The 23,211-nt window shown below is 43.0% G+C and overlaps 1 protein-coding gene across 1 annotated transcript; it reads right to left on the bottom strand.

The window, feature by feature from the left end:
* Window positions 1-1,715: 1,715 nt before the first annotated feature.
* On the bottom strand, window positions 1,716-4,058 carry LOC139310052 (zinc finger protein 84-like; the record flags this gene model as incomplete). Its single annotated transcript, XM_070934216.1, has 1 exon — window positions 1,716-4,058. A coding segment is annotated over one exon (1,338 nt), but the record flags the coding sequence as incomplete, so codon positions are not given.
* Window positions 4,059-23,211: the final 19,153 nt, after the last annotated feature.

The raw sequence follows: 23,211 nt of genomic DNA, 5'->3' as shown, positions 1-23,211 counted from the left end.
GCCCAGTTCCCCCTTGCTTATCCTGCCCACCTCATGAGAGGCATTTTTTTTAACTTTTAGAAGCATTTTTTCTACCTCCTCTTCGGGTGAAAAAATGCTTTTAAAAGTTAAAAAAAAGCCTCTGATGATCGCGCGGCTCAGCTGTGATCGTCAGAGGCTTCTGAAAGCATTTTTTTTTTTTGCAACCTCTTCAGCTGAAGAGGTTGTAGGAAAAAAATCCCTTTAAAAGCCTCTGGCGATCGCAGATGATTTGCCTGATCATCAGAAGCTTGAAGAGGTTGCAGAAAAAAATGCTTTTAGAAGCTTCTGACAATCAGGCAAATCTGCTAGGATTGCCAGAGGCTTTTAAAGGGATTTTTTTCCTACAACTCCTTGGGCTGAAGAGGTTGTAGGGGGGAAAAAAATCCTTTTTTGGGGATTTTTTTCCCCTACAACCGATCCCAGATCGTCAGAAGCTTCTAAAAGCATATTTTTCTTCCCACCCAGATCAATCATACCTTCCTTCCATCTTCTCGCTCTTTCGGTGACTGCCCCAGCTTCATAGCAGCACGCAATGGCCGCTTTCCCAGCTGTCAGTTTGAGGGACTTTCTCTGAATCGATCAGGGAGTTTGCGGGCTCCCTGAGATCAACAGATGGTGCGCTCCCCTTGTTTATCATCCCTCCGAGACAATTTAGACCCAGTTTGGGCCACTCCGGCAGCTGGGATTTTGACAACCATGAGGTTCCCTGAAGCACGTCATATCGCTGTGAACTCAGCCCCGCCCCCTAACAGGAACAGAAGAGAGGATAATAAAAAAACCATATAGCTATTTACTGAGTATTAAATTAGAAGAACAAGTAAAGGAAACAATGATAGCCTGGGCAAAAAAATTTGGTTATACGATAGAACTAGCAAAATGACAGCAATTATGGGATAGAAATTACAAACTAACAATGTCAACTGCGTATAAAGAGAATTTGTATAAGATGTTCTACAGATGGCATTTACCACTGGCACGATTGGGGAAGATGTTTAAAGATAAATCAGCTAAATGTTGGAAATATCATCAGACACCCGGCTCATATTATCATATGTGATGGGCATGTGTAGAAGATTAAAAAAAATTGGACAAAAATATGTATATGGTTGGAAACGATGATACAACATATTGATTTGAAACCTGAAATATTTTTGTTGGGGATACTGCCAGAAACATATAGTAAAGAAAATGTATATTTGATTATTCATGTAATAACTGCAGCTAGAATTGTATTTGCACAAAATTGGAAAAGTGAAGATTCCTAGAGAGGAGAATATGATAAGGAAAATATTAGAATGTGCAGAAATGAATAGATTAACACTGGCAATTAAAGAGAAAGAACAAACTGGTTATTATGCGATACGGAAAACATTTTATCGATGGTTAGAGGACAAATATAAAAATTAGAAATAAAAATAGATGAGTAAAATATAGAAAATAGTCAATAGAGTTAAGCAAACTAAGAAGAGGATGTAAAGTATCAGATATTTAATGTATTGGTATTAAGCTAAGAATAGATTAAATAACGAATATGATTGTAAATTTTAATTGTTATTGCACCAACATTTGAACCCCAACGACACACTGTTTAATGGAAGATGGATTATTGTACTAAAATAAAATTTTTAAAAGTTTTTTTAAAAAAGAGTTTGCAGCAATGACATCCAAAAAGCACACACAGGTAAATGATTCAGCAGGATTCATTAACTTCTTTATATACATAACAACACATAAGGCATATATACAATACTAAAACCAGGTTTTCCAATGTGGTAGAGAGGAGAGATTGTAAGTAGGTAGAAACATAGGCAAGAGTTTTAGTTCATTTCAGAGCTAAGCCACGCCCAGGCTCCAACTGTTTCAGTTTCCATTAGCTGATCTGTTGTTATGCCTATTCATTGGCTGACCTTGTTACCATGTCTCTGTCAGTCATGAATACACTGACACTCGACTAGACTATTGCAATGCTCTCTACATGGGGCTCCCCTTGAAAAGCACCCGGAGGCTCCAACTGGTCCAGAATGCGGCCGCGCGGGTGGTTATGGGCGCAACTCGTTGTGCCCACGTGACACCCCTCCTGCGTGAGCTGCACTGGCTCCCAGTGGTCTTCCGGGTGCGATTCAAGGTGTTGGTTACCACCTTTAAAGCGCTCCATGGCATTGGACCTGGATACCTTCGAGACCGTCTTCTGCCACCAGTAGCCTCCCACCGGCCAGTTCGCTCCCACAGGGAGGGTCTCCTCAGGGTGCCATCGGCCAAATTATGCCGGCTGGCGACACCCAGGGGGAGGGCCTTCTCTCTGGGAGTCCCTGCCCTTTGGAATGAACTGGCCCCAGAAATTCGTAAAATCTCTGATCTCCGTGTATTTCGCTGTGCCTCAAAACCATGTTGTTCCGCCAGGCTGGACTATCAATGTAAAGATTTTAATTGGTTTTAAATGGGATTTTAAATTTGGGGTTTTATAAATTGGGCCTATTATTTAATAATTTTAATTATATTTAAATTTTGTCTGGCTTTGTGTTTTTAATTAGGCTGTACACCGCCCTGAGTCCTTCGGGAGAAGGGCGGTATAGAAATAAGATTAATAAATAAATAAAATAAATAAATGACTGAAACTCTTCCTACAGATAGCACATTCAAATTCACATTCACATTTCTCTCCTGTGTGAGTCCACTGGTGTTTCAATAGGTTGGAATTCTTAATGAAACTTTTCCCAGTCAGGACATCCAAATGATTTGTCTCCTGTGTAAGTCATCTGATGTGTAACCAGGCTGGAATTATCACTAAAACGTTTCCCGCAGATAGGACATTCAAAAGGTTTCTCTCCTGTGTGAGTCCTCCGGTGTATCACCAGTTGGGAATTACGACTGTAACGTTTCCCACAGTCAGGACATTCAAAGGGTTTCTCTCCTGTGTGAGTCCTCTGGTGTATCACCAGGTGGGAATTCTGATTGTAACGTTTCCCACAGTCAGGGCATTCAAAGGGTTTCTCTCCTGTGTGAGTCCTCTGGTGTGTCACCAGATTGGAATTATCACTAAAGCTTTTCCGACAAATAGGACATTCAAAGGGTTTCTCTCCTGTGTGAGTCCTCTGGTGGTTCACCAGGCTGGAATTGTAATAAAAACCTTTCCTACAGATAGAACATTCAAAGGGTTTCTCTCCTGTGTGAGTCCTCCAGTGAATCACCAGTTGGGAATTACGACTGTAACGTTTCCCACAGTCAGGACATTCAAAGGGTTTCTCTCCTGTGTGAGTCCTCTGGTGTATCACCAGGTGGGAATTCTGATTGTACCGTTTCCCACAGTCAGGGCATTCAAAGGGTTTCTCTCCTGTGTGAGTCCCCTGGTGTGTCACCAGATTGGAATTATCACTAAAGCTTTTCCCACAGATAGGACATTCAAAGGGTTTCTCCCCTGTGTGAGTCCTCTGGTGTTTCAGCAGGCTGGAATTATCACAAAAACCTTTCCTACAAATAGGACATTTAAAGGGTTTCTCTCCTGTGTGAGTCCTCTGGTGTTTCACCAGGCTGGAACTCAGGCTAAAACTTTTCCCACAATCAGGACACTCAAAGGGTTTCTCCCCTGTGTGAGTCCTCTGGTGGGTCACCAGGCTGGAACTCAGACTAAAACTTTTCCCACAATCAGGACATTCAAAGGGTTTCTCTCCTGTGTGAATTCTCTGGTGTGTCACAAGGGTGGAATTCCGACTAAAACCTTTCCCACACTCAGGACATTCATATGGCTTGTCTCCTGTGTGAATCCACTGGTGTGTGACCAGACTGGAATTCTGACTGAAACTTTTGCCACAGATAGGACATTCAAAGGGTTTCTCTCCTGTGTGCGTGGTCTTGTGTCTCAGGAGGTTGTAATTTCTAATGAAACCTTTCCCACAATCTTGACACTCATAAGGTTTCTCCATGGAGTGAACCTTCTGATGTATTACGAGGCAGGAATTACGACTAAAACTTCTCCCCCAGTCAGGACGTTGAATGAGTTTTTCTCTTTTATGGTTCCTCTGGTGATCACCAAATTGGAATTATAATTGAAAGTTTTCCAACGATCAGGACTTTCAAAGCACTTCTCTCCTATATGAGTCCTCCCCTGTATCACCAGGCTGGAATTGTGACTTTCCCACAATCAGGACATTTAAAGGGTTTCTTTTCTGTGTGAGTTCTCTGGTGTCTCATGAGATTGAAATTTCTAATGAAGCTTTTCATTCTAGACACTCATACAGTTTCTCCTTTGACTTTTCAAATAACGTATCCTTGAGTTCTGCATAATCTGCTTATTCTTTCTTAATTTTCTCTTTTTTGTCTAACAGCTGCTGGAGGAGGAAAATTGTGTGGTTTTCTGAAGGAAATGGAAAATATTTTGATTTCTGGCTTAATTTTCTTCCCTTTTCAATGTTGCTTGTTATTTACAGTTGTCCTGAATGCTCTTATTGCCATCCTCTTTGTCTGTAAGATTCAAAGAAAAGTAGAATTTTTATTGTTTATAAAACAGAGATGAGGTGAAAAAACAAAAAAAAAATATTACAATGAAAAAGCAAACATGCCCCAATACTAGAATAATCTCTTACATTATTGATGACTCATTTGACACATGGAGTACTATTGAGATCCACATTCAAATATCCATTCAAATTCAGTTGTTGATTGGGGCCAATCATAAATTCTTAGCAATGTAAAGTGTTATCATCAAATATATCTTGAAGTGCTGGGGATAGGTTATGTAATTGCAGATATATGCATAGAGAGAAATAAAGATACACCCATCTACACATGTATATATGGAGAAAATCTATGTCTTTCAAGCCTGACAAAATGTCCCAAAATAGTTAGTCAAACCTTCTGAGCTAAATTTAGAGCTGTGGGGGCTTTAGCTGATGAAATGATGCCGAAAGCCTCTGCAAGCTTTGAAGCACCACTTTTGCTCATGGAAGTCCTCAGCTGCAAATAAGAGCAGAAAATACTTTCTACAACCCCTCTGGTGAAATTCCAATTCAAGTAGTCTTCACTTAACCTACCACAATTGGAACTCAGTGTCACTAAGCAGCTTAATCATTAAGCATGATGTCACATGACAGGGCCAACTTAAATCTGTTTCTCTGTAGTTGTTAAGCAAATTACTGTGGGTTGTTAAAGGTAATTTGATATCACCATGGCTTGCAATTTCCTGCCAGTATATCCACTGATTTACCATGTCAGAAGCTAGCTGGGAAAGTCACAAATTGGGATCATGAGTGTGGCCGCCATCATAAATGTGCAACTATTGGCAGAACCTGAATTGGTGCAACTACTATTCCTGCACCTTCAAAATCACATTCACTGCTGATGTGCGGTCACTGAAAAACTGCTAGAAAATACCACAAATACTGTAGACCAGGTGCACGTCTGCTTCCACTGTGCCATAGTAACTTTGAAGGCTCAGGGAAGAAGTGGTAAGTGAGGACTACCTGTGCAACCAAAGATGCCAAAAGGTCCTCAATAGCTATTTCTTAGGAAGTGCTGGATTAAGCACAATTGAACCTGGTTAATACATGGATGGTGGGACAAGAAATACCATACTTATTGGCAAGACATGGAAGTAAAAAATCTTGTAAATTACACTCATCTGTCATTTTCAATACACATGAATTACAAACTATATCAAGAGGGCAACATCAAGATGTAATGGGAGACTTTAACTACCCTGATACTGTATCAACTGGGAGACAAACTCTACAGCGAGTAGAGATCGAACAGATTCCCAACCAACTTAGCTGACAACTTTTTCATCCAAAAGGTAGAGGAGACAACTAGAGGAAAAACTACACTGGACCTAATTCTTACTAATAGAGAAGCGATAGAAGGAGTTGAAGTTGTCAGAACCTTGGGCGAATTCCACATCTTACTGGAATTCAATATAATGCAAACACAAGCAACAGAATATAATCCAACCAGTGTCTTAAACTTTAGAAGAGCTGATTTTAACAAATTCAGAGCCTAAGCAATATTTCATGGATAAAAATTCTAAAGGCGAAAACAACTCAAGGAGCGTGGGAAACACTGGAAAATATCATATAAGCCCAGTCCAACACAATATCACTAAAAACAAAAAACCAGAACTCCAAGAAGAAGCCAGCATGGTTGCATAAAGATCTCTCTGATAAACTGAAAGACAAAAAGGAGAAGTACAAAAAATGGAAAGAGGGACACATAACTAAGGCAGAATATCAGCAGATAGCCCAAATCTGAAAAGATAAAGTCAGGAAAGCAAAGGCTCAGAATGAACAAAGACTTGGAACAAAAGTTAAACATAACAAAAACAAGTTTCTTTCAACATATATGTACAGTACTAGCTGGACGCCTGTGCTTCGCTACGAAACTATGTGCCTGGGCTTGATAAATTGAGACTTACAGCCTGAAACATAATGTAGAATGCGTAACTCTGTAGCATTAGAGTATGTTAATATAATGCAACTGGCAGTTGGAACAGAGGGGAAGGGGGAGTAGAATGTCCCAGCCCGCAGCATCCATTGGTATTCATCTGGCTAGCAACCTGTCAGTGTGTGAGAGAGTTGAGGGGTGTTTGGAAACTCAAGCAGTATTTGCAGTGTGAGCAAAGAGGAGACAGGAAGGAGGCTGGGTGTGGGTTAGCTCAACTGTTCTGTAGTAAAGCTGCTTGCTGTTGTGAAAGTAAAACAAAGTAAAACTCCTTTCCTCTGCTTGTGTTTTGCATTTTGAACAGATTTCTTTTGAGGTGAGGAGCGGAGTAGAACTCCTTAGCATCAGAGAGAGGAACAGATTTCTTTTCAGGTGGGGAGGGGGAGTAGAACTCCTTAGCATCAGAGGGCTGTTTGGAAAGTGAAACAGAATTTGTTGTTTGAGCAAGAAGGAGACAGGAAAGAGCCTGGCCGTGGCTTTGCTCAAGTGTTTTGTATTAAAGCTGCTTCCTGCGGTGAAAGTAAAACTGAAAGTGAAACTTCTCTCTTCTACTTGCTTTTTGCATTTCGAACAGATTTCTTTTCAGGTGGGGAGGGGGAGTAAAACTCCTTAGCATCAGAGCATGTTAATATTAATATAGGAAATATTAATGCTCTGATGGTCATTTCAAAAAATCCTTTCTTAGTGAGCACTTAGAAGCCAAGAGGAACATACGTGGTAAATTTCAAGTTTTTAGGCTTTACGGTTTTGGAGGTTTCATGATTACGGCATGAGTGGTTTTCGCTTTTATATATAAAGATATATAACAAGAAAAATGTCAAAGGTCTTGTTGAATACAATACGGGACTCGAGTATCTTGAAAGGTATAGTGATAAGGCAAGAGGACTACAGAATAAGGGCATTTGCAGATGATCTGGTTGTTACCCTAACACAGCCGATGGAATCAATAATCCAGATGAAAGACATTATAAAAGACTATGGCACAGTATCAGGATTTAGACTGAACCAGAAAAAAACTAAGATGATAGTTAAAAATATGACACAAGATCGAAAACACGAACTTGAAAGGAGGGCAGGTTTTGAGATTGTACCAAAGGTTAAATATCTAGGAGTTCAGGTTGCAGAATCAAATATGAAACTGTTTCAAAATAATTATGAGGTATTGTGGCAAGATGTACAGAAAGATATGGAGACTTGGAAAAAACTGCAGCTGTCTTTACTTGGAAGAATAGCAGCAGTTAAGATGAACATTTTGCCAAGATTTCTTTTTTTGTTTCAAATGATTCCGGTGCTTAAAAGTGATAAACAATTGAAAGAATGGCAAAGTGGACTGAATAAGTTTGTCTGGAACGAGAAAAAACCGAGAGTGAAATTGAAAATTATGCAAGATGTTCCAGAAAGGGGAGGTCTTAAACTTCCAAACCTACAGTTATATTATGAAGCAGCAGCCCTGACTCAAGCAAGCGATTGGTTTGGAAGGAAAAAGACTGGAATATTGAATATAGAAAGTTTTGATCTTGAATTTGGATGGCATGCTTACTTATTTTATGAAAACAAAGTGGATAAAGTATTTAAAAGCCATATACTTAGAGATTCTTTGATGAGAGTTTGGAAGAAGCACCGACTCAAATGGGATTACAAAATACCACTATGGCTGGATCTTGGTCATATCATGTGGAATACAAATATAATGTCACTCGGGGGGGGGGGGTTATATAAAGAGGTTCTTTTTACAGATGCGGGCAGATGGCAAATGAAGACATTAGAGACACTGTTGGACGAAGGGATTAATTTAACTTGGTTACAGTATAATCAACTTCAATTGAGATGGAAAGAGGACCAAAAAATTGGTATTATGTTGCATGAGGAAGAATTGGTTAGACATATAAAAGAGAAAGGTCCAATGCATATTAAAAGGCTTTACAATGTTTTGTTAGAAAGGGATTCAGAAACTGAATTGGTTAAAGATTGTATGATTAAGTGGGCACAAAATTTTGCAGAACCAGTGATGTTGGAAACATGGGAAAAAATTTGGGTTCAGAATGTTAAATTCACACAGTCGCAGAATCTGAGGGAAAATTTTTATAAAATGTTTTATAGATGGCATTTAGATCCTAAGAAATTGTCGTGTATGTACCCTAATGTTCAGCCAAAATGTTGGAGATGTGATTGTTTAGATGCTACATGTTATCATGTTTGGTGGACTTGTAAGAAAGTTAAGGCTTTTTGGATAAAAATTTGGTGGGTCATGCAGAATGTTTTGAAGAAAAAAATTCAATTTTCTCCACAATTGTTTTTACTGGGTATAGTTAAGGGTTTTACATTGGATGAAACAAAATTGATATTGTATATGATAACAGCAGCGAGATTATTGATAGGTAAATACTGGAAAAATGAAGCTTTGCCCACTATCGAGGAATGGACTTTGAAGATGGCCAGCTTTGCAGAGATGGCGAAGATTTCAGCATATCTAAAAGATCGCTCACAAGAGACTTATGAATGGGAATGGAAAAAGTGGATAGATTATGTGCAGAACAAATATCAAACTAAGAAGTATCAAATAGCTTTTCACTGACAGTATTATATAAAGATAGAAATATTTGAATTTTGTGAAGATGAAAAATTATATGGGGGATGGAGGGGTTCAAGTTTTATATAAAGGGGATTCTGATGGGAGTATATTCTGTGGAAGTCTGGGGGGGGAGGGGAGGGTTAGGGGGGGGTTGGGAGGGTTAGGCTGGGGAGCTTGGGGTGGGTTGGGGGGGAAATGGGGTGAAAATGTAATTGTAAAACTTTTGCAATAAAAAAAAAAGAAAAATGTCAAGGAAACAGTCCATTAAAGAGAGAAAATGGCAAGGAAGTAAGAAACCATAGAGAGAAAACAGAGCTGCTTAAGTCATTCTTTGCATCAGTCTTCATACAAAAAAAAAAAAAACTATAGCCCAACCAATCAAAAACATAACTGTAAAAGACAGAGTAGACATAAAAATTAAAATAAGCAAGAAAATGGTAAATGAACACCTGTCTGACCTTGAGGAATATAAATCACCAGGACCTGATGGATTACATCCCAGAGTTTTGAAGGAGCTGGCAAATGTTATCTCAGAACCATTGTACCTTATCTTTAAAAAATCCTAGAGCACCAGATACTACCAGAGGATTGGAAAAGAACTAATGTGGTTGCCATCTTCAAAAAAGGGAAAAACACAGACCCAAGAAACTACAGACTAATCAGCCTAACATCAATACCTGGGAAGATACTGGAAGAAGTAAAGAAAAAACAGGTCTGCAAAGGTGAAGTCAGGAAAGTTCATGCTAGAATGAACTAAGACATGCAAGATATGTCAAGAAGAATTTAAAAAGCAAAATACAAGAAAAAAGTCAAAGAAATAATTGGTCTACTAATGGGAGATGTTGGCAAGGAAGAGACAGCCGTTAGAGACAAAGCAGAGCTCCTTAATTCATTGTTTACATCTGTCTTCAGGCAAAAAGAAAAAGTAGCCCAACTTAGAAAAAACAGAACTGTAAAAGATAAGACTAGGTACACAAATTAAAACAGGCAAGAAAATGCTAAGAGAACACTTGTCCACTCTATATGAGTTTTAATCACCAGGACCAGATTGATTATATCCCAGAATTCTGTGACAGCTGGCAGATGTGATCTCAGAACCATTGAACCATATCTTTCAAAGATTATGGCGCACTGGAACTACCAGTGGACTGGAAAGAGCTGATGAAGTTCTCATCTTTAAAAAAAAAAAAGGGGGGGGGTAGGAATGGATCTACGAAACTGCAAACCAGTCAGCCTGACATCAATACCTGGGAAGACCCTGGAAAAGATAATCAAGCAACAGATCTAGGGGTGGGATGCTGGGGGTTCGCAGAACCCTCAAATCCCACTCCTGGCTGACCCCATCTATCCCACCCCTTCCAGAAGTCTCCACACGGCCCATTTTGGATGCAAGTAAGTGCAGGACACGCATGGAGGCTTGGGGAGGGCAAAAAATGGGCTATTGGAAGTTCGTGAAGGCTGGAAATGGGCCCATTGGGGAAGCCGTTTTCGCCCTCCCAGAGACTCAAGAAAAGCCTCCAGAGGCTGGGGAGGGCAAAAATGCCCACCCACCATGGTGCAGAAGGCTGACTAGGCCACACCCACCAGGGCCACGCCCACCCAGCAACCGGGCAGAGAATCCGTTGCTAAAATTTTTGAAGCCTACCTCTGAACAGATCTGAGAACATCTAGAAGCAAGCAAAGTTGTAACTACCGGTAGAAGCCAAGAAGGGTTTATTAAAAACAGATCGTGCCAAAGAAATCTTATTCTATTCTTCAACAAAATGACTAAATTAGTGGACCAGTAAAATGCAGCACACATGGTATACTTAAGATTTCAATAAAAAGCATCTGACAAAGTAGATGGTAAGTTTTTGTTATATTAAAAAAAATGTGGCACAGACACATCCATCCACACAGATGGATTCATAACTCGCTGACAAATCGTACTCAACATGTAGTCCTCAATGGAACTACACCCACATGGAGGGAAGTATGCAGTGGGATTGCATTTTAGACCCAGTACTGATCAACATTTTCAGAAACTATCTAGATGCGGGAACAGAAGGGGAACTCAATCAAAATGGAGCTGGAAGGGAATTTGGAAGTCTTCTAATCCAACTCAAGGGCCATGGGCCAGATGTGGCCCACAGGGTGCTTAGATCTGGCCCACAGCCCAGTCTAGAAACAGGAAAGGACCAGCCTGCAGTACCTCTGCTAGTGAAAACAGAGCTCAGGGAGGGCTGTGTGCAGCCCTCCCAGGCTCCGTTTTCGGCTGCGACGGCCTCCTGCAACCTTCAGCCAGAGAAAACAGAGCTCGGGGAAGCCACATGCAGTCCTCCTGGGCCACGGTTTCACTGGCAGAGGGCTGCAGGAGGCTGTTGTGGCCAAAAATGGAGCCCAGGCAGGCCTCACACAGCCCCCCCAGCTCTATTTTTGGAGGCAGAGCACTGCATGAGTCCGTCATGGCCAAAAACAGAGCCTCAATGTGTGACATTCAGTTGGCCACGCCCCCCGTAGCCACACACACCCCCGACCCACCGACATCAAACACAACCCTGATGTGGCCCTCAATGAAATTGAGTTTGACATCCCTGCTTTAGTTCCAGGTTGCTTCTCTCCTTCATTAGTTTCCATCCATCCTTTCAATTACTAGAATACCTCTATCATGTCACCCATAGTCCTTCTTTTTTCTAGACTAATCAAACCCAAATCCTGCAACCATTCTTGATATGTTTTAGTCTCCAGGCCTTTAACCATCTTGGTTGCTCTTCTTTGTACTTTCCCCAAAGTTTCAGCATCTTTTTTGTAATGTGATAGCCAAAACTGGATGAAGTATTCCAGGTTTGCTCTTACTAAGGCTTTATATAAAGCAGTACTAAACATTCACATGATTTTGATTCTATTCCTCTGTTTACATAACCAAAAATTGTATTAGCTTTTTTGGCGGCTGCTGCATACTGCTGGTTCATATTTAAGTGATTGTCCATTAGAAGTCCAAGGTCCTTTGGTTTTTCCTATAAAATCTTGCTTTTCTCCACATTAAATTTCATGTTGTTGGATAGGGCCCATTGTTCAACTCTGTCAAGATCTTTTTGGATCTTGAGCTTGTCTTCTGGGGTGTTGGCTATTCCTGCCAGCTTAGTGTCATCTGCAAATCAGATGAATTCCCCTTCTATTCCCTCATCTAAGGCATGTATTGAACATACCGAAGAGTACTGGGTCTAAGACAGAACCGTGTGGCATATCACTGCTCACCTCCCTCCATGTAGATGTAGTACCATTAAGGACAACTTGTTGAGTACATTTTGTCAGCCAGTTAGAAATGCATCTGTTGGTGACGTTGTCTATCCCACATTTTTCTAGCGTATCAAAAAATAGGTTGTAGTCTACTTTATTGTATGCCTTGCTGAAGTATAAATATATCATGGCCACAGCCTAACCCTAACCCTAACCCTAACAAGAGCCTGTAGTACAGTGGACTAATGCACTGTTATTAACATCTGCTGCTTGCAATTACTGCAAGTTCAAATCTCACCAGGCTCAAGGTTGACTCAGCCTTCCATCCTTTTAAAGGTAGGTGAAATGAGGACCCAGATTGTGGGGGCAATAAGATGACTTTGTATAAATATACAAAAGTATGAAGGCTATTGCTTAACGCATTGTAAGCCGCCCTGAGTCTCCGGAGAAGGGCGGCATATAAATTAAAGCAAAAACAAAAAAACAAAAAACCAGCATTTCTCTGGTCTACTAATTTAGTCACTTTGTCAAAGAATGAAATAAGATTGGCATGATCTGTTAACAAATCCATGCTGGCTTTTAACTAAAACTTTTTTTGTTTCTAGATGTTCGCAGATCCGTTTTTTAAAATTATTTTTTCCCAGTATCTTCCCAGGTATCAGTGTTAGGCTGATTGGTCTGTAGATTCCTGGCTCTGTTTTTTCCCCTTTTTTGAAGATGGGAACTACATCAGCTCTTTTCCAATCCTCAGCGTTCCAGGATTTTTGAACGATATGGTACAAGGGTTCTGAGATAATATCTGCCAGCTCCCTCAGAACCCTGGTGTTCTGAGAATCAGGTCCTGGTGATTTATATTCGCCAAACTCATCAAATTTGAGATGACACCAAGCTGGCAGGAATACCCAACACCCCAGAAGATAGGGTCAAGATACAAGAGAATCTCAATAGCCATTCCCAAAGAATCAACCTCCACTTGAAAGAGGCTTTTTCAAGCTTCCCACCAGCAGAAATTGCAGCCACCAGTTCCACAGCCTGCAGCACCGGTGGGCTTCCATTTGGGGAGGGAAGGAACCTGCAGCAGCAGCAGCTGAGAGGCTCCAGCCCAGTTGCTTCTCCGCTTCCAGCCCAAGTTGCTCCCGGACTCTCCTCCCACCTGCTGCCCTCAACTCACCTGGCAGCTGCTGCTTCGACCCTGGGAAGAGCACAAAAGCCGCTCTGCACACCAACTTCCTCCCATCAGTCATCCGGAAGAGGAAGTTCCTCTGTGTTTCTTCTCTCCTCTCATCCTTTCTAGCAATACAGTACTTGATGGTTTTAACACTTTAAAATCAACCACAGAGCCCGCCTACTATATTGTCTGCTTTCTAGGCAGATATTGTCTTCTTTATTTATTTATTTTATTTATTTATTAAATTTTTATACCGCCCCCTCTCCCGAAGGACTCGGGGCGGTGAACAGCCAAAATTAAAAACACACAATACAAATATTAAAATGCATTAAAACAGAATTAAATTATCTTAGGCTTCACCAATTTAAAACCCCGTTACCCATAAAATTCACCAATTAAAAATTTTTAACCCAGCCCGGCTTGCTGAAATAAAAACGTCTTCAGGGCCCGGCGGAAGGTCCGGAGATCCGGGATTAGTCGTATCCCTGGGGGCAGCTCATTCCAGAGGGCGGGTGCCCCCACAGAGAAGGCTCTTCCCCGGGGGGTCGCCAGCCGACATTGCCTGACAGACGGCACCCTGAGGAGACCCTCTCTGTGGGAGCGTGTTGGCCGGTGGGAGGTTATCGGAGGCAGAAGGTGGTCTCGTAAATAACTGGGTCCTAAGCCATGGAGCGCTTTGAAGATGAGAACCAACACCTTGAAGCGCACTCGGAAGACCACTGGAAGCCAATGCAGCTCGCGCAGGAGAGGTGTCACGTGGGAGCGCCACGCCGCCCCCATAAGTACCCGCGCGGCCGCATTCTGCACCAGTTGGAGCCTCCGAGTGCTCCTCAAGGGGAGCCCCATGTAGAGAGCATTACAGTAGTCGAGGCGGGAAGTAACGAGGGCATGAGTGACCGTGCATAGGGAGTCCCGATCCAGAAAGGGGCGCAACTGGCGTATCAGGCGGACCTGATAGAAAGCCCCCCTGGCCACGGCCGTCAAATGCTCTTCTAAGGACAGCCGTGCGTCCAGGAGGACACCCAAGTTACGCACCCTCTCCGTGGGGGCCAATGTCTCGCCCCCAATAGTCAGCGATGGCACCAGCTGACTATATCGGGACGCCGGCAGCCACAGCCACTCAGTCTTGGAGGGATTGAGTCGGAGCCTGTTCCGCCCCATCCAGACCCGCACCGCCTCCAGGCACCGGGACATCACTTCAAGGGCATCGTTGGGGTGGTCTGGGGTGGAGATGTACAGCTGGGTGTCATCAGCGTACAGATGGCACTGCACCCCAAAACCACGGATGATCTCGCCCAGCGGCTTCACATAAATGTTGAACAGGAGAGGCGAGAGGACCGACCCTTGTGGCACCCCACAAACCAGGTGCCTTGAGGTCGACCTCTGCCCTCCAGCCAACACAGACTGCGACCTGTCGGAGAGATAGGAGGAGAACCACCGTAAAACAGTGCCTCCCACTCCCAACCCCTCCAACCGGCGCAGCATGATACCATGGTCGATGGTATCAAAAGCCGCTGAGAGGTCTAATAGGACCAGAACAGAGGAACAACCTCTGTCCCGAGCCCTCCAGAGATCATCAACCAACGCGACCAATGCCGTTTCCGTGCTGTACCCGGGCCTGAAGCCGGACTGGAACGGATCTAGATAGACGGTTTCCTCCAGGTACTGGGGGAGCTGTCGCGCAACCACACTCTCAACAACCTTCGCCAGAAAGCGAAGGTTGGAAACTGGACGATAGTTTGCTAAAACAGCTGGGTCCAGAGAGGGCTTCTTGAGGAGGGGCCTCACCACCGCCTCTTTCAAGGCGGGAGGCAAGAACCCCTCACTCAAGGAAGCGTTTATAATCCTCTGGAGCCAGCCTCGTGTAACCTCCCGGGTAGCCAGCACCAACCAGGAGGGACACGGGTCCAATAAACATGTGGTTGCGTTCAACCTCCCCAGCATCCTGTCCACGTCCTCGGGAGTCACAGGGTCAAACTCATCCCAGATAACCGTCTCAAGACAGACCTCGGACAACCCGCCTGTACCTACCCAGTCGGAGTCCAAGCCTTCCCGAATCTGAGCGACTTTATCGTGCAGATAATGCGCAAAATCCTCAGCACGACCTTGCAAGGGGTCTTCCCGCGCTCCCAGATGGAGAAGGGAGCGAGTCACCCTAAACAAGGCAGCTGGGCGATTTTCTGCCGACGCGATAAGAGCGGAAAAGTAATTACACTTCGCCGCCTTTATCGCCACTAAGTAGGTCTTGATATAAGACCTCACTAGTGTACGGTCAGATTCGGAGCGACTGGCCCTCCAACTACTCTCTAGGCGTCTTTTCCGGCGTTTCATCCCCCTCAGCTCCTCGGAAAACCAAGGAGCTGGGCAGATTCGGCGCCGGGTCAGAGGCCGCAAAGGCACGACCCGATCTAAAGCACCAGCGGCCGCCCTATCCCAGGCGGCCACCAGGTCCTCAGTCGAGTCGCGTGACGTCCATCTCCAGATAGGAAAGGCTTGTGCCGTCTCTACCTAAGGGGTCTGCAAGATGTTTTCACTGATTAAAGCTATCAAGTCGTTTTTGAGTTCTAGCAACCGGCCTTTGCAACTGAGCCAAGTGAAATAGTGAGATGTGATGCTACTTAACCTTGCGAAGATTAGCTATGTGCTCAGCCTTAAAAGTTAATGACTTTTTTTTTTACAGAATTACACTATTAAATTTCCCTGGTGGTGTCTCAGCGGAGATCAAAGCCTCTCTTTGTGACTTATTTAATGTGGCTCTCAAGGATTTAGGACATTGCAACATCGTCAGGTGAGAGTCTCCAGGGGAGCCAGCTTCACTCCTGCTGGCCAGGGCTGCATCCAAGAGCACCCAGCATGCCATGTTCATTCCTGAAGGAGGAAATTGTATATCTGCTAAGTGCTAAATGCCATGTTCTTCTGTAAATTGGCCTGCATGGAAGTCTCCATTAGATCACACAGAGAGAAAAAGTATGCAGCCTAGAAATTGGGGTCTAAGAAAGAGGAAGTGATAATCTATATTTGGTAGAAATGTTTCCAAAAAAGATTTGTAAAAAAAACAAAAGGCAAAATAGTGTAGGAAGTTAGCACCCACCCTTTCCTGGAAGAGTGAAATATTTTAGGAAATATGAAAAAGGCAGAATATTATATTTCCCTGGGATAAGCATGTTTTGAAGCAGCTCCCATCTTCCTGCCCCCACCCTTTGTCAATGGGCCAAGTTAAGGCTTGGGCCAGTCTATTCTACATAACAAAGATCTACCTCCTTCAGGCAGAGTCATAGTAGGAATTGCCAAAGATCCAACAAAGATAGGATTAGCTCTCTACACAATATCAGCAGAAACTCACCACATGCGACCTGGGAAGCACATGTGACCATCGGCTAGCTAAGACCCCCACCCCCTGGGAGTCTGACAACCAATCAGAGTTCTCTTTCTGGGCCCCAGGAAGTTCAAAGCCAGAGAGAGCATAAAACCTGAAAAACTCGCTGTATCTGCCCTTTTCTGTTCAGGAACTCAAGCCATGTGATCCTGTCCACCATTAAACCATCTTTCCAAGCAGTCTCCATGTTTCCAGTGTCTTTTTCCCCACTTGGAGCAGAACCCAGAAGGATGTTTCTTCCAACAATAGAATAGCTCATCAAACCACATGGCTAATTGATCACCAGGCTAACCTTTTTAGAAGGACACCCTACAATGCAATTTTTAATGCTGACCTAATAAGATATGGGGGGTGGGGGTGGTGATGATGACAGCAGTATCCCAGTATTTGAGGGGCTGCCACAAAGGGGAGAGGGTCAATTTATTTACCAAAGCCCCAGAAGGCAAGACAAGAAACAATGGACGGAAACTAATCAAGGAGAGAAGCCACCTGGAATTGAGGAGAAACTTCCTAATAGTGAGGACAATTAACCAGTGGAACCAATTGCCTTCAGAAGTTGTGGGTGCTTCATCCCTGGAGGTTTTTAAAAAGAGATTGGACAGTCAGTTCTCTGAAATGGTATAAAGTTCCCTGCTTGAGCAGGTTGGACTAGAAGACCTCCAAGGTCCCTTCCATTTCTATTCTATTCTGATGATATTGGCTCTGAGCTCTGTTGTGCGAAGGAACCTTTAGGTTTACCTTTAATGGGGAGAGAGAGTGTGTCAGATCCCTAAAAGTGATACTGCCATTCAATTGAGAGAAGGGAGAGACTTGGATTCGATTTACTAGCATTGCCTGTGTCAACAGATATTTTACAACCTATATCCTGGCGCCAAAGAGCCCTGAGATCCCCTTAACGTTGAGGAATGTTTATGACAGCCATGTGGGCTGTTTCACTTTAAAGAAAAAAGGAGAAACGATGTGAATACATACTTATCCAGTTCTCAGGGCAAGTGGTAAAGAAAACATCTTCACACTTGTGTATTGGCTAAAATCTGCATTTTGGCTTAAGGGAGGGTTCCCTACTGCTTTAATCCTACTTGTCTTGCCTAAGGGTATTCAGACTTTGCTTTGAATCCATTGCTGTCACTTCTGCTTAATAAAAGGGTCCTTTTGAAATACTATGTTTCAAGAGTTTTTACTTTCTTAAGTTGAGAGGAGAGGCAATCCTTACAGAGGGAGGGAGGGAGGGAGGAGGTAGAAACAGGGAAATATATGGAAGTATTAGTGGCATATGGAAGATATGTTAACTTGGTTAAACAAATATTATGAATATATTATTATTATTGATATTAATGCAATGAATATTGTTGTAAACACTTTATTATTTTCTAAAATGATTTGTACCCAGCCAATACACTGTTCAATTGAAATTGGAATGTTTGTATGCTATAAAATAAAATAAAAAATTTATTATAAAAAAAAGCTAAATATTTGGGAATATATCTAACAGCAAGATGCGCAATAATAAAAGAAGATAATTATATTAAGCTATTAAACCAAATAAAATGATTTGGTAAAATGGAAGAATTTGCAATTATCTAGGTTCGGAAGAATAGCAATTATAAAAATGAATATTCTACCAAAACTACTTTTTTTGTTCCAAACGATTCCTATAAAAACAGAAAAAGTATTTTGATGAGCTAAATATAATAATTTTGAAATTTATATGGCAAGGGAAAAAAGCTAGAATTAGATTGAAAATGTTGCAAGAATCTAAAAATAATGTAGGATTTGGATTACCAGATTGGGCATTATTTATTTATTTACTTACTTATTGGTTCAATTTATATGCCGCCCTTCTCCAGAGACTCAGGGCGGCTTACAATGCATTAAGCAAGAGCCTTCATACTTTTGTACATACCTGCTTAGTAGGGCTTTCGGGCCCCCCCCAAGAGGTGTTCTTTTTTATACAAAGTCAGTTTATTGCCCCCACAATCCGGGTCCTCATTTTACCTACCTCAAAAGGATGGAAGGCTGAGTCAACCTTGAATTATATTACCAACGACCCATGTACTAACATGGGTGAAAGAATGAATAAATCTCAGACATAAAAGATTATTGTATTTAGAAGGTCACAATCTGCAACTAGGATGGCATGCTTTCTTATGGTATGATAAGAATAAAATTCATAGATAATTCCAAAATCACTATGTAAGAAATGTGCTATTTTTAGTATGGGAAAAGGTGAAAGTGAAAATATATATGAAAATACCAGAATGGCTTTCAACAATGGAAGCATTTGTTCATCCAAACCTAGTAAACTTTGAAAAAATTCTAACATATAGATACGGAAGGGAAACTAAAAACCAAACAAGAACTACAAGAACAGAGATCTATCGTGGTGGCCACAAATGCAAATGCAATTGAGGTACAATAAAGATGTTAAGATATATGGCTTTTATAAAGAACCAACAACATTTGACCAAATACTGTTAATGGTAGATGAAAAGTTAATTAAGAAACTATATAATTTTTTATTAAGCCTAAAAATGGAAGACGAATAGGTGAAAGAGACAACAATAGTATGGGCAAAAACATTTGGATATAATATAGAACTAGATAACTGGCAAAAACTTTGGGAAAGAAACTACAAATTGACGATGGCAACCACTTATAAAGAAAACTTGTATAAAATGTTTTATAGGTGGCACCTACCATCGGCGAGGCTAGCAAAAATGTTTAAAAATATGTCTACCAAATGTTGGAAATGTAATCAAAAACCGGGCACCTATTATCACTTGTGGTGGATGTGCCCAAAAGCAAACAACTTTTGGACAAAAGTGTATACTTGGTTAAAAAAAATGAATATAGATTTTAAGCCAGAACCATTTTTGTTAGGCATAATACCAGAAAAATATGATAAAGGAAATGCATATTTGATATGGCATGATTTAACAGCAGCAAGAATTGCACAATATTGGAAAAGTGAGGAAGCAACTACGGAAGAAGATATAATTTAAAAAATATTAGACTGTGCAGAAATGGACAGAGCAACACTGAAGATAAAAGAAGGCACAGAATATTTTCGAACTTGGGACTTTTTTTTATCAATGGCTGGATAAAAGAGCTGGAAATTAGGAAATTAGTATTACTATGTAAACAAATTGACTGAGACAGTATGCTGTTCATTAAGCACACACACACACACACACACACACACACACACACACACACACACAAAAGGCAAATCCACTCACTCATCCCAAAATCTCCAGAACTGCAAAACCTACAAACCTGAAATTTTGCACATATGTTCCTCTTGGCTTCTAGGTGCTCACTAAGAAAATATAAGATATACTTTGTTAGTGATGATGACAATGAGATGGACATCCGTGGAATCTACCCAGGCACTAATCCAGAACTGGTTAGCCAACTGCAGAAGTTGCTGTGTGAAGACAAGTATATTCTGGAATTTAAGGCTGCTGTTGATTCTGTTCCTAAGAGCCACAAGGATTTCCAAGTGGTGATTAACGCCGATAGGAAGCCTTCTGGAGAACAATGAAATCGTTTCAATGCCTCCTTCTCATTAGGTGGCCAAAGTATTTGAGTTTCATCTTCAGGATCTGGCCTTCTAAAGAACATTCAGGGTTGATCTCCTCGAGGACTGACCGGTTTGTTCGCCTTGCAGTCCAAGGAACTCACAGGAGTCTTCTCCAGCACCATAGTTCAAGGGCCTCAATTATTTGGAGCTCAACCTTTCTTTATGGTCCAACTTTCACAGCCATATATTGAAACTGGGAAAACCATAGCCTTGACTATATGCTCTTTTCTTGGCAGGGTGATGTCTGCTTTTTAGAATGCTGCCTAGATTTGCCATAGCTTTCCTCCCCAGGAGCAAACATCTTTTAATTTCTTGGCTGCAGTCCCCATCTGCGATGATCTTGGAGCCCAGGAAAATAAAATCTGTCACTACCTCTATTTCCTCCCCATCTATTTGCCAGGAATTGAGAGGGCTGGGTGCCATAACCTTAGTTTTCTTAATGTTGAGTTCCAAACCAACTTTTGTACGCACCTCCTTCACTTACATCAAGGAGCTTTACGTTACCTTTTTATTATTAAATTCATTTATTATTAAACTTAATCGCTGCCCATCTCAGTTTGAGGCAAATTTGAGCATCTTGCCTTGCCCTATTGTTTATAGCAACACTGACAATACCCGTTTTTTACATGTCAAAAGCTACTGATAATTGTAACGTAATGCATTTTTAAAAAAATAACATTTTCTACTGTACATTTTTTTTTCTCTTGTAAAGGCAGCAAAACAAAAGTTTGTCACTTCCACAAGTCCACCACATGGCCCAGGGACAAATCCAGGGCCCACTAAAAATGGTGGCTGCTTCCACGACACAGTCATACTGACATGGGGGGAACACACTCTGGACTTGATTTTTGCCTCTAGTCAGTGGTTGAATGATCTGGAATTAGGGGATCTAGTCATCAAACCCCTGTCATGGTCAGAACATTCACTTCTTCAACTAGACTTCCGAACCGCTTCCCCCCACCGCAAGGAGTCAGAACCGCCTAGGTGGTTCCGTCCCAGGCGCCTGATGGATCCTGATAGGTTCTTGACGGAGCTTGGGCCATTCTCTGAGGCTCTGGCTCACGACTCAACTGAAGAACTGGTGGCCACCTGGGAAAAGGCGGCCGCTGGAGCCTTGGATCAAGTCGCACCTTTGCGGCCTCTAACCCCGTGCCGATCCCATCCAGCTCCCTGGTTTTCAGAGGAGCTAAGGGAGATGAAGCGCCGGAAAAGACGCCTGGAGAGTGATTGGAGGGCCAGCCGCTCCGAATCCGACTGAACACTGATAAGATCTCATATTAAGACCTACCTAGTGGCGATAAAAGCGGCAAAATCAAATTATTTTTCCGTTCTTATTGTGTCTGCAGAGAACCGCCCAGCCGCCCTGTTTAGGGTGACCTGCTCCCTCCTTCATGCGGGAGCATGGGAGGACCCCTTGCAGGAGAAGGCTGAGGATTTTGCACAATTCCTGCACGACAAAATCGCTCAGATTCGGGAAGGCTTGAACTCCGATTGGGTAGATCCAGAGGGGGTGACGGGGGTGAGTCTTGAGAGTATTATCTGGGAGGAGTTTGACCCTGTGGCTCCCAAGGATGTGGACAGGATTCTGGGTAGGTTGAGCTCTGCCACATGTTTATTGGACCCGTGTCCCTCCTGGTTGGTGCTGGCCTCCCGGGAGTTTACACGAGGCTGGCTCCAGAGGATTATAAACGCTTCGTTGAGTGAGGATTTCCTCCCCGCTGCCCTTAAAGAGGTGGTGGTGAGGCCCCTCCTCAAGAAGCCTTTTCTGGACCCAGCGATATTAGCAAACTATCGTCCAGTCTCCAACCTCCGCTTTGTGGCGAAGGTTGTTGAGAGTGTGGTGGCGCAACAATTTCCCCGGTACCTGGATGAAGCTGTCTATCTAGATCCATTCCAGTCGGGCTTCAGGCCGGGATACAGCACGGAAACGGCATTGGTCGCTTTGGTAGATGATCTCTGGAGGGTGCGGGACAGGGGATGTTCCTCTGTCCTAGTCCTATTGGATCTCTCAGTGGCTTTTGATACCATCGACCATGGTATCATGCTGCGCCGGCTGGAGGGGTTAGGAGTGGGGGGCACCGTGTGCGGTGGTTCTCCTCCTTCCTCTCCGGTTGTACGCAGTCTGTGTTGGCAGGGGGACAGAGATAGACCTTGAGGTGCCTCATGTATGGAGTGCTGCAAGGGTCAGTCCGCTCGCCCCTTTTGTTCAACATTTATGTGAAGCCACTGGGTGAGATCATCTGTGGTTTTGGGGTGGAGTGCCATCTGTACGCTGATGACACTCAGCTGTATATCTCCACCCCGGACCACCCCAATGATGCCCTTAACGTGATATCTTGCTGTCTGGAGGCCGTGCGGATCTGGATGGGGAGAAACAGGCTCAGACTCAACCCCTCCAAGACTGAGTGGCTTTGGCTTCTGGCGTTCCGGTATAGCCAGCTGGTTCCATTGCTGGCTATTGGGGGTGAAATCTTACCCCCCTCGGAGAGGGCTCACAATCTGGGCATCCTCCTGGACGCACGGCTGTCCTTAGAAGAACACATGACAGCTGTGGCCAGGGGGGCTTTCTATCAGGTTCGCTTGATGTACCAGTTGCATCCCTTTCTGGACCAGGACGCTCTACGCACAGTCACTCACGCTCTCGTCACATCCCACCTGGACTACTGTAACGGTCTCTACATGGGGCTTCCCTTGAAGAGCACCCGGAGGCGCCAACTGGTCCAGAATGCGGCCGCGCGGGTGATTATGGGTGTGACTCAACGCACCTACGTGACACCTCTCCTGCACGAGCTGCACTGGCTCCCAGTGGTCTTCCGGGTGCAGTTCAAGGTGTTGGTTACCACTTT

This window comes from Pituophis catenifer, unplaced genomic scaffold (genome assembly GCF_029215685.1).
Source record: "Pituophis catenifer annectens isolate HBS135680 unplaced genomic scaffold, rPitCat1.0.hap2 SCAF_2, whole genome shotgun sequence".
In the NCBI taxonomy this organism is placed as follows: Eukaryota; Metazoa; Chordata; class Lepidosauria; order Squamata; family Colubridae; genus Pituophis; species Pituophis catenifer.
Note: the sequence above shows the minus strand (reverse complement) of the source record. Positions and strands in the feature narration are given on the sequence as shown.